The sequence below is a fragment of the Quercus lobata genome, chromosome 10 (assembly GCF_001633185.2).
Source record: "Quercus lobata isolate SW786 chromosome 10, ValleyOak3.0 Primary Assembly, whole genome shotgun sequence".
Lineage (NCBI taxonomy): Eukaryota > Viridiplantae > Streptophyta > Magnoliopsida > Fagales > Fagaceae > Quercus > Quercus lobata.
Window position 1 is genome coordinate 19831876 of NC_044913.1, and position 11344 is coordinate 19843219.

Genomic DNA, 11344 nt, shown 5'->3' on the forward strand with positions numbered 1-11344 from the left:
TATGTGTACTAATTTTTAAGAAATTCATATTTAACAATTTATCTTTATAACCTTTTTTTTTTAATAGGATCTTTACAACCTTTAATTTGTCTTATTTTAAAAGTTAAAACCATTTTTGAATTAAATAATAGAATTATTTTTTTTAAGAATTATTTTATTTTATTATTAATTTTTTGGAAGTATAGAAAAATGGACACTAAAGGTTATATACTTATATTTCAATTATACATGATTTATTTATTTATTTATTTTTGTTGTTGGTTGTTGCTGAGAAATCAACATATACAGTGAAGTTATCTATGTGTAGGATGTATGTGACAACTAATAAATTTTTTAGGATAAATTCCACTAAACCCCCCTGAGGTTTGGGTAATACCAATTAGGTCCAGAACTTTTAAAGAATGACCAACTTGGTCCTTAAAAGACAATTTTATTCCTAACTTTGTTTAGCACTATTCACTCTTCTCTTTCTCATCTCAAACCCTTTCTTCTATTCACTGTGATTACACTAACATGTGCATGGATTTGAGCACAAATCACATTACACAGCTGCACCATCTCATAGAACACAAACATACACACATAGCCATACAAAAACCCCCAAAAATCATCCCAGATTACCAATCATACACAAATTCATATGCATACACTAACAAAATCACCATATTAGAGCCATTTTGAGACATCTCAGACCCTTTCTTCTATTCATTGTGATTACACTAACATCTTTTTTTAGGGGGAAATCTGTAAATTCATTGAAATAAATCGGCTAAATCAGCCTGGAGTACATGAAAAACTTGTGGTGGGGTGTCCTCCATCCACACTAAAAAGTCTTGAATGTTAAGTGCATGTTTGGCCAAACTATGAGCAACACTATTACAATCTCTCGTTACATGAGAGTTCAGTAATTTTTCAAACGAATAGGAGTAGTACTTAGCATCATTGATCAAAGGTCCTATGTGAGACATGGAGCTCTCGGAATCTGTTAAAGCATTCACCACCAGCAATGAGTCACCTTCCAAAACTTCATTTTTCACGCCAATTTATGTAGCAAAAGACAGCGCTAGGCCTGTTGCCATAGCTTCGACTTCACTGCTATCGTGCGCTTGATTGACCACCTTGGAACAGGATGCCAAAACTTGACCCATGCTATCTCTGATGACCACGCCGAGACCTGACTTGTTGGTGCCTGAGCAAGTCGCACCATCAAAGTTTATTTTCACCAAATCCGCTGGTGGAGTCTTCCATCTCTTCTTGACACGGGCTGCTCTCACTGTTGTAGGTACCTGACAGTTTAGGAATTCACTATACCTGTCCTTTAAGAGTTGGACGATCTGTTGGAGTGATGTGGAAGGTTGTCTAAGCCGAACCTGGTTCCTTTGTGACCAGATAGACCACATAATCATCGCTGCTAGCCCCACTTCCGTTTGCTGCTGCAGTAGCGAAGCCACAAGGTCTTTGAAGTCCGAGAAGCTTGATTGTCTTCTTATATGCTCCAGCCCAGAAGATGCCCACATCGTGTTCAGCTCTCTACACTCCCATAGTGCGTGCATAGGTGTTTCATGCTCAGCTTAGCACCGATCGCATAATGGATCTTTAATAATGGTTCTTCGCACCAAGTTGGCTTTGGTTGGCATCGCATTTTGGCAAGCACGCCACAACAACTTTTTAACTTTGTTTGGCACACTAAGACTCTAAATTTTTTTCCAAAGCATTGAATCCTGGTTGTGGGGTTCTTGGGTAGTTTGCAATTGAGCTTCCTCCTTAAGAAATCTATATCCTGACTTGCAGTTGTACCTTCCATCCGGAGAGTATGGCCAGAAAAGGATGTCCTCTGAGGCAATTCGTCCAAGTGGGTTTTTCTTGATGAGGGCAGCTTCATCTTGTGCAAAAAACTCCATCAATAACTTCATGGTTCCACTGCCTGGTGTTGGTATCTATTAAGTCAGCTACTGTGGCTATCTCCATGGATGCAATAGGAAAAGAAGTCACTTGTGGGGGGTGCTTTCTTGGAAGCCAGTTGTGCTGCCAAATTTTTATTGACTCCCCATTCCCCACTCTCCATCTTACTCCCCTACTAAGCACATCCCTACCATGTAAAATGCTCCTCCAAGCATATGAACCTGACCTTGATTCTTTGGCTTCCATAATAGAGCAATTTGGAAAAAACCTTGGCTTGAATACTTTATAGAAAAGTGAGGTTTTGTTGTGGAGAAGGCGCCAAGCTTGTTTTGCCAAGAGTAAGTCATTATGAAGTGCTAAATCACGAAATCCCATGCCTCCAACCATCTTAGACTTGGTCAATTCTTCCCATTTTAGCCAATGGATCTTCCTTCGGTCACCCTTTTGCCCCAAAAAAAACTTTTTAATTAGACTTTCAATCTCATGACACAATCCCAATGGGAGTTTAAAGCAACCCATAGTGTAGGTAGGTATGGCTTGGACTACGGACTTAATCAACACTTCTCTTCCCACTTGAGATAATAACTTGCCTTCCCACCCTTGAAACTTTTGCCATATCCTCTCTTTAATGTAGTTGAAACTAGCCTTTTTCCTTTTCCCCACAAGAGAAGGCAGCCCCAGGTACTTGTCATACTGCAAAATCTCTTGGACTCCCAAAGCTTGTTTGATGTTATTTTTTATATCTTCCGGAGTGCTCTTTTTAAAGAAGATGGCTGTTTTGCTTCTATTGACTTTCTGCCCCGATGCCTTTTCATACACCTCCAATATATTTAGCACCTTTTCACATTCCTCCATCGTTGCCTTGCAAAATAGAAGACTATCATCTGCAAAAAGAAGATGCGTCAGTTTTGGGCCTCTTCTACAAAGAGAGAAGCCATGAATCTCTCCACTAGTCTCATTACACTAACATGAGCATGGATTTGAGCACAAATCACATTACACAACTGCATCATCTCATAGAATACAAACATACACACATAGACATACAAATTCCAAAACTTAAAACCCCCAAAAATCACCCAGATTATCAATCATACATAGATTCATATGCACACACCAACAAAATCACCATATTAGAGCCATTTTGAGATAAACCCTAAATAAAAAAATATTCACAAATCTCCAAATGACCATACCTAAATCCCCTTTCAAACCTAAATAAAAAATCACCAAATCCTTATATCACATAAGAAAACCCAATCCGTAAATTGACCAAGACCTAAACCAACAAGGAACCAAACCAAAAGAGAAAAGAAAAAAAAAAAAAAAAAAAAAAGAATAGAGAAAGAGGATAGAGATCAATGGCCACTAGTGGTGGCATTGTTGATGGTGGTGGCAGAGCTCATGGGTCTTTGTCAAACGTTCCCTTGACGTTTAACACACAAACCCAAACACAAACAGAGACCTAAACCCAGAAATAAAGACCCAAACTCAGAAATAGAGATCCAAACCCAGAAACAAAGACCCAAACTCGTTTGGCACAGATTAGAAGCTGTTGGCATGGAACAATAGCAGTGGTGGTGATGTGAAGCTCAAAAATCCTTAGCCAAATGTCTCCATGGCACTGATTTGAGAAGAGAGTGAAAGATGGTAGTGGAAAAAATGGGTTTCGACCATGAAAGAGGGAGTCTTCAGCCGCCGTGGGTGTAGGTGAGAGAGAGAGGGAGCCAAAGGTTTGAGAGAGAGAGAGAGAGAGAGGAGAAGGGTTTGGGTCTAAGATGAGAAGGGTTTGGGCTAGTCAGGGACAAATTTGTCTTTTAAGGATCAAGTTAGTTATTTTTGAAAAGTTTTGAACCTAATTGGTATTAGCCCAAATCTCAAGTTTAGTGGAATTTACCCAAATATTTTTTTTAATATTAATTTATTTGTAATATTGATATAATAAATTTGATGTTAATTATATTTATAACAATTAAAAAAAAAAAAAAAAAACCAACGAAAATGTGTTATTCCAAACTGAAAGAACAGCATCGACCTGTCTTGTTTCCATTTTTCCATTACTGTTCCTTCTGATCCGAAAGAAACTACAAAACAAAACCAAAGCAACTGCTTTGCTTCCTTGCTGTCTCTCTCCTCCAATGGCGAAGAAGCCAGCCTCATCCATCTTCGACACCCTGAAGCGCTACATCAAGAAGCCATGGGAGTTCACTGGCCCACAATCCCACCCAGAATACAGAAACTCTATTCTCCCCGCCACCCAGTACCGTGTGGAGAGCCCTGCCTCCACCAAGGTCCAGCCATGGGTCCCCACTTCAAACCCGGAGACCGTCTTCGACATCAAGTACTACACTCGCGACCAGCGTCGCAACCGCCCTCCGATTCGCCGGACTGTGCTCAAGAAAGCTGATGTGGAGAAGATGATGAAGGAGACCACCTTCGATGTCAAAGACCTTCCCAGACCCTATCTCGCTGTTGCGGTGCAGGAGGACTTGGATACTCACGGTGGAGGGTACCAGAAATAGGTCAGAGCTCTTTGTTTGTGATCTTCTTTTTTGTTTGTTTTGTGGGTTTTGGTGATCATGGTTGTTTGTGATTTGGGGTTTTGAGAAATGGGTATTTCATGATTTTGTGTTTTGGCGTTTTTGGATGTGAAGTTGGGGATTTGGGATGATGGGTTTTTTTACCTTTTAGGGGCTTTGTTTTGTTTAGTGCTTAGGAATTGTTTTGAATGATTTGATAAGATGATGGATTAGGGTGTGGATGGATTTGGTGATTTGGGTGTTTTGTATTTGGGATTTAGAGTAATGGGTAGTAACTAGTTTGTGTGAAAACAAATTTAGGCATCACTACTATCAGTATAGGTTTGCATCAAGGATTAGTCTGTATATCTTTGAACTAGTGACGGATGTGCTCACTAAATTGATCAACCTCAAGGGTCCATTTGGTTGGAGGAGTGGAAAAGTGGGAGGATAGAAAATGTAGAAGGGATAGAAAAGCGGGAGAATAGAAGATATTAGTTTTCTCCTCTTCATGTTTGGTTGGAGGATAGAAAGGTGGAAAGATGAAAAACTTATTTGTTTGGTTGAGAAGAAAAATGAGAGGATGGAATTAAACATGAAATTAATGTCAAATTAAAAATATGGCAACACGCTTTAGACTATAAAAACCTTCGGTTAAGTGGGACTAAAACAGAGTGCATGGGATGTAACTATTGTGTGATCATAGAAAACTTTTTAAGTTAAAAGGGATTTTTTTTTTTTTGGATAGGTAACGTAAAATTTTATTAAATAAAAGAAAACAGTCAACCCGAGTATATTGGGAATGTACTATGAGAGCACAAATCAGGAACCAAAATTACAACGATTAAGTAAAACAGTAATGGAAGAACAAGAAAGATGACAAAAAACCACACTCCAATCAAGGAGAGTGTGCAAAAAACAAGACTTAATATCTAGCGTAGAACGTTCACATCTCTCAAAACTTCTAGCATTCCTTTCACGCCAAATACACCATATCAAGCAATGAGGCACAAGTCTCCAAAAATCTATGTTGAGATGTTGTCCAAACTTACCTTGCCAAGATTCAAACAACTCAATAGCCTTGTGAGGCATAACCCAGTGGATTCCAAACAAACAGAACACCAACAACCACAACTCACAAGCTATGAGGCAATGAAGCAGAAGATGATCCGTTGACTCCCCACAACTCTTACACATATAGTACCAATCAAGAACTAGCACACATCTTTTGCGAAGGTTATTTGTTGTTAAAATCTTACCTAAGGAAGAAGACCATGAAAAGAAAGCTACCCTTGGAGGAACCTTTTTTTTTTGTGATAAGTAAGAATGATATAAAACGAAAGACTACTCTATGCAAGAAGAACACCTTGGAGGAACCTTCGATTGCCATATCATTCTCCAAGGGAAGGATAAGAGAGTAGGAGGGTAGAAAGAAAGATAGAATCCTCTAACGTCAAAACCTCTACTCCTTGCTGGCTTCCAACAAACCTTATTGGGACCCAACCCCCGTACAGTCGAAAAGAAAGCTACCCTTGGAGGAACCCTTTTTTTTTTTTTTTTTGATAAGTAAGAATGATACAAAACGAAAGGCTACTCTATACAAGAAGAACACCTTGGAGGAACCTTCGATTGCCATATCATTCTCCAAGGGAAGGATAAGAGAGTAGGAGGGTAGAAAGAAAGATAGAATCCTCTAACGTCAAATTTCTACTCCTTGCTGGCTTCCAACAAACCTTATTGGGACCCAACCCCCGTACAGTTGAAGAGTAGACCATATCCATAAATAAATCAAAAGATTCTTGGGGGAAAATTTTATTGGACTACTATTAGGCTAGTTATACTCTATGGTATTGAATTTTAGGTGATTAAGAAGTAGCATATTCATAAATTTAGTTGAAAACTGAATGCTAGAAGTTTTGAGGGATGTGAACACTCTATTCTCAAGATTAAGTCTTTTTTTCTTTCATTCTTTGCTCGAGTGGAGCTTAGTTTTACAAACATATTCCTTTTCTTCTCTTCCTATTTTGATTGATCATTGTAATTTAAGATCTTAATTGTTTTGCACCCGTAGTACATTTCCTATGTACTTGGGTTTGTTTTGATTTCAATAAAATATTTATTACTTATATATAAAAAAAAAATCATATTAATAAATGACCAAGACTTAGGTACAGTACTTAGGTGTTGTTCCTTAGGTTCCCTTCTTAAGATTTTGCCGTGTGGATTTTTTCTCATAAGATAGAAGTATATTTCTTAGTTAAGTAACCACATGGCTGAATTTTAAGAGAGGAACTTAAGGAACAGCACTAAAGGTACTGTATCTAAGTTTTGTCCTTAATAAATTGAGTATAACTGAAATGAAAATGTTATATTGGATAAATGGAAATATAAGGAAAGATAGGATTTAAAATGAGGAAATTCGCTTAAAAATAGGGGTGAACCCTATTGATGAAAAGATGAGGGAGAGTCACTTGAGATTGTTTGATCACGTTCAAAAGAAAGCAATTAATGCACTAATGAGAAAGATTGAGTTGATTCAAGTTGAGGGAACAAAAAAAGGTAGAGAAAGACTAGAAGTAATTATTTAGAAGCAGTATTATGGGAGTATCAAGGAGTATGACTTTGGATAGAATAGAATAGAATAGAATGGCAGAAAAGAATTCATGTTGCCAACCATGGGTAGTTTGTTGAAGATTCATAACTGACCTTAAAATTTTGGAACTAAGGTTTTGTTGCTGTTGTTCTTGTTGTTGTTGTTGTAGAGTAATGGGTTTCGAGATTATATGTGTTTGGGGTTGTGGATTTGGGGGTTGGGAGGGCTTGTATTTGATTTGGGGTTTGGGAAGGCTTGTATTTGATTTGTGAGTTATTTTTGTTTGTGGTGATGTCATAATGTATAATTGGTTAGTTGTTGTAGATGGGAAATGTGTATTTTGAGTGTAAGAGTTGTGGATTTATACTGTTTTGGGATTGTCATGGTTGAAGAGTATAATGTTGGTGTTTTGAGATTCAAGTGTATCTTTTAAGAATTCATGTATGTGTGTGTCATGTATTCTTATCCAAAAAAAAAAGAGTGTGTTATATGTTGTGGGTAGCTCAAGTTTTTGTGTCAATTGTTCCTCTGAAGTGGGTAAGAGTTTGACAGCAAATAGTTGGCATTGTTTTGGGTAGTTTTGATGCAAGTGATGTAGCACGTCATACTAAATTTATATAAAAAGAGAAACTATGAGTGTAATCAATAAGTGGTTGTGGACATTTCAGTTTGGAGAGGGAGATCATGCATGTAAAGTCTTAAAACGTGTGACATTCCTATATAAGAATCTATTTCATTGCTATTAAGCTGCCAATGGACTTTAGGCCCTATCGCATTTCTACCCACCTTAAGTATGGGGTCTGGTTGAGGACAAGGTCAAATCCCCTTAGGTGCATGAGTATTTAATTAGTAATATCAATGTGCTCTAGACTTCCAATTTAATCACGTTCTGATTCAGCGTCTCTCATTAATTTGGCTATTGAGTGGAGAGTTGCTTATATAAGCACATTGTAAAAATATACGTACGCCTGTATGTAGGTATATATAATTTTAGAAAAATGTTTTAAAAAGTGTCATTGTCTTGTTAAGTCTAACAATTGTTTGCCTTTGGAAAAATCCATTATTTCTTATTTGATTTTTTTTTTTCTTCTATCTTTTAAATTTTAGATTGTAATTTCTAGGAGATCATTTTGTATTCCCCCCTTGTTTCCCCCTTGCACTTGTTTCAATAAAGGAAGTCTTTAGTTATCAAAGTACAATTCATCAAATCCTTACCATGTTTAGCCACAAAAAAAGAATAAGTGCTCTTTAGGGTAGCTTAATTTGTGCAGTAACTATAGATGGTGCCAGTTGAGCTAGAGCTCATTGGCAAATAATCTATGGCTTAAATGGCACTTCCTCCTCTTATAAGAATGGGTGGAAGGTGAGGCTTGCGTCTAAAACCTATTGGATGCTTGTGCAACTTACCCCATATATATATATATATATATATATAAAGCCGTAGCCTATTTGCTTTTTACCCATGTAAGTTGATAATGTGAACATGCATTAGTAGTCCATTTTGACAAAATTGCCCTTATATCATGCCATAACAGTTACCTAGTATGAAGGAAGTTTTTTGGGTCTTCTATAAGGACCTAGAGAATGTGTAGCATTCAGCAATGAAATTTTAACTTAAAAAAGCACCTGTAAAGGCTAAAGATAACAGCATTGTTGGAAAAGGCAAGGGACAGAAGCAGAGCTTGTTGCCCTGCTGTGATGTGGGGCGTAACCTCAAGGCTAAGGTGTAAATATCTTCCATCTCAATAAGTTCTTTAAGTTTGTATACTTTAATCTTTATGGTTTACACCATGAATGATATATCTACCAATCTAAGGTCAAAAAACATAGCAATAAAGAGAAAAAACTTGGTTGGAAAACTGAGGGAAAGCTGTGTGGTAGCTTGCTTTTATATCTGGATTTCCTCCAATAGTCCAATGGATGATATGAATTATGCCAAAATGATTTTCTGAGTAACTGTAATTGTGTTATACAAAGAGTAAAATAATCTGCGGTGTATTTTAAATGTCCCTTCGGATGTAAAGTTCCTCTAAGTTTTGTTTTTGTTTTTTATTTGGTTGGGTGGGGGTCTTCAGTTATGAGTTATGACCATATTTAGTAACATCCTAAGTTGACCCTATATTACCAGTTACCGGTTCTGGTGATGGCTTTCATTTTTCTGTAAGGCTGTTTGGCTGTGTTCTGGCTGGATTTATATCTTCAAGCCTATTAATAACAAAAGGGGGCTGTTCAAATTCCTTGGGAAATACAGATGTGCCATGCTTTTCTGTTATCCTTCATCCTTGTTTGTTTCATAGGTTTTGTATTCTTGTTATACAATCTGAGATACTCAAATTGTATAACAAGAATACAGACTGAGATACCCAGGTTTTGGAACAAGAATACTATCTGGGTATCTTGTCTGTTTTCTTTTGTCTTATTTAAAATTTTCTTTTTTATTGGAAAGTCGCACGTACATCCAATGGGACTTGAACCTATGACCTTACTCTCACCTTCTTCTTAAGGGCCTCATCTGGGTTTTTCAGAGTATGTATTTATATCTGTTCCCCGTTGCAACGGGAATAAATTATTTCTGTTCTTTTATGTATTCTTTGCTGCAGTCACTTTAAATGACTCTTAAGTATGTTTTGGCATGTCAACAGGCTTGGATTGTGGTGAAATGGTTGTGCTCCGGTCTTCCGTCTGTTTCTCCCTGTTTTGCTCCTTGACTGAGGTTATTCCAGAGTATAGATTTGCATAGACTGTCCATTAAAGAGGATATGTCTTTGAATTAATAAATTTGTTTACCTTGCCTGCAATTGGGTTTTATTTCCATTTTCTTCTTGCATTCAGATGTTTGTACAAAATCCAAATATAACCGCAGGTTCGGTGCTGGATGACTTAGATGATTTTGAAATCTCAAACTTCTAGTTTTGTTTTGTTTTACATGTGATGATCTAGTGAAACTCTTCAGTGTCATTGTCTTTTCACCACTGCAACTAAATAAACATTCCCTGCCAGAATTTGGAAAGGACAGGAGGGTAAGTCTCATTTTTCTTGTTTTCTCTGTATTTGTCGGTATAGCAAACTCTGCTTTTGTACCCATATTATTTCGTTGATTGAGACATTTTGTGATAGGAAAAGACAATGTTTGAAACAGGTAGTCATGATATTCTGGAGCGAAATCTCATGAATATATTTGGGAAGAGCTACCAATGTACCATTCCGTGAACTACTTAGGGTGTATGTTTGGAATGGAGGTAGATGAGGGAGAGGAGAGGGGAACGGGTGCCCAGAATATAGTTCATGTGCAATATATTAAACCCCCTCTTTCCGTCTCTTCTCCCCACATCTCACTCCATCTAAACACAGGGCTCAACTAGAAAAATCATGACTGATCCGAAATTTTGAATTCTAAGACCTCCCAAGTTAACCAAAACTGAAAGGACTTTTGGAGAGTGTTGTACCTGAGGTGTGATGACAAATGAGATCATTTCATTAGAGGTTCAAATAAATATGTTCCTAGTTTTGAGCAGTTATTTAGAAGGCGGTAGTGGCTTACTATCTCTAATGCCAATTGTACAATTGCTTGATCTAAATTCTAAACTTAAAAGAACTGAAATCATATAGTTTTGTTGAAGAGGAACTCCTTAAGGTGAAGCTTCGTTTCTTCCTTTTGTTCTGCTCATTGCCATGTCTGTTTACCGCAAGTTCATTGTTTCGAGTTCTGTTTCCATGTGCTTCCAACCCTTAAGAGATCATGCATGAAGATATGAGATCTAACAAGCCTCGAAATGGCTGTCTGATAAGCGTGTACAAGAGTTTAGACTATGATGATGTAGGAAGTTTTCAAGCCCAGTTCTAGTCTCTGAAAGGTCCCTCTAAAATTGCCCCTTGTCTTCAATTTATGGTTTTGTTAATAGATGTCGGCAATTGTTAATAAACAATTTTTAAAAAGTTTTAACTCCACATTTATGAGAAATATAAAAAGTTTTAACACCAAACAATATTATATAGTTTATAAAAAGCTTTTTTCCATAAAAAGTTTTTAAAAATATTTTTTAAACAATAACCTTGGGACATCTATTAATATTTTCCTTAATTTGATGTCAAAAGTGTAAGCAAGGAAGGGTCCCAGAACATCTCAACCTACAAAGCCCAGATCCAAGGATGCTTGTCTGATATTGGGATGGACCTTAACTTGCTACAAAAATAAGCCCAAAGGGCCAGATTGTGGGTAGAAGAGTTTAGCTCCTTCTTCTAACAAAGCGTACAGAATGAGAAAAACAATTTGCACAATCTGTAACCTCATCACTATGCTTGTGAGGTATTTGCTATTGGAGGGTTTTAA

General features: G+C 37.2%; 2 protein-coding genes and 1 long non-coding RNA gene across 3 annotated transcripts; 1 reads left to right on the forward strand and 2 right to left on the reverse strand.

Moving 5' to 3' along the window:
- Window positions 1-1043: 1043 nt before the first annotated feature.
- Window positions 1044-1517, reverse strand: LOC115964474. Its single transcript, XM_031083777.1, has one exon. The coding sequence runs from the start codon at window positions 1515-1517 to the stop codon at window positions 1044-1046; it is 474 nt and encodes a 157-aa protein (XP_030939637.1).
- Window positions 1518-3898: 2381 nt separating this feature from the next.
- On the forward strand, window positions 3899-10004 carry LOC115965345. Its single transcript, XM_031084540.1, has 2 exons — window positions 3899-4424; window positions 9657-10004. The coding sequence occupies exon 1, from the start codon at window positions 4041-4043 to the stop codon at window positions 4422-4424; it is 384 nt and encodes a 127-aa protein (XP_030940400.1). The 5' UTR covers window positions 3899-4040; the 3' UTR covers window positions 9657-10004.
- Window positions 5151-6478, reverse strand: LOC115965346. Its single transcript, XR_004086035.1, has 2 exons — window positions 5799-6478; window positions 5151-5723 (listed from the first exon to the last, which is right to left on the reverse strand). It is a non-coding gene; the product is annotated as an uncharacterized LOC115965346 (long non-coding RNA).
- Window positions 10005-11344: the final 1340 nt, after the last annotated feature.

Coding starts and splice junctions, on each gene's coding strand:
- LOC115964474 (XM_031083777.1), bottom strand. CDS start 1,517: ATGTGGGCATCTTCTGGGCTGGAGCATATAAGAAGACAATCAAGCTTC.
- LOC115965345 (XM_031084540.1), top strand. CDS start 4,041: ATGGCGAAGAAGCCAGCCTCATCCATCTTCGACACCCTGAAGCGCTAC.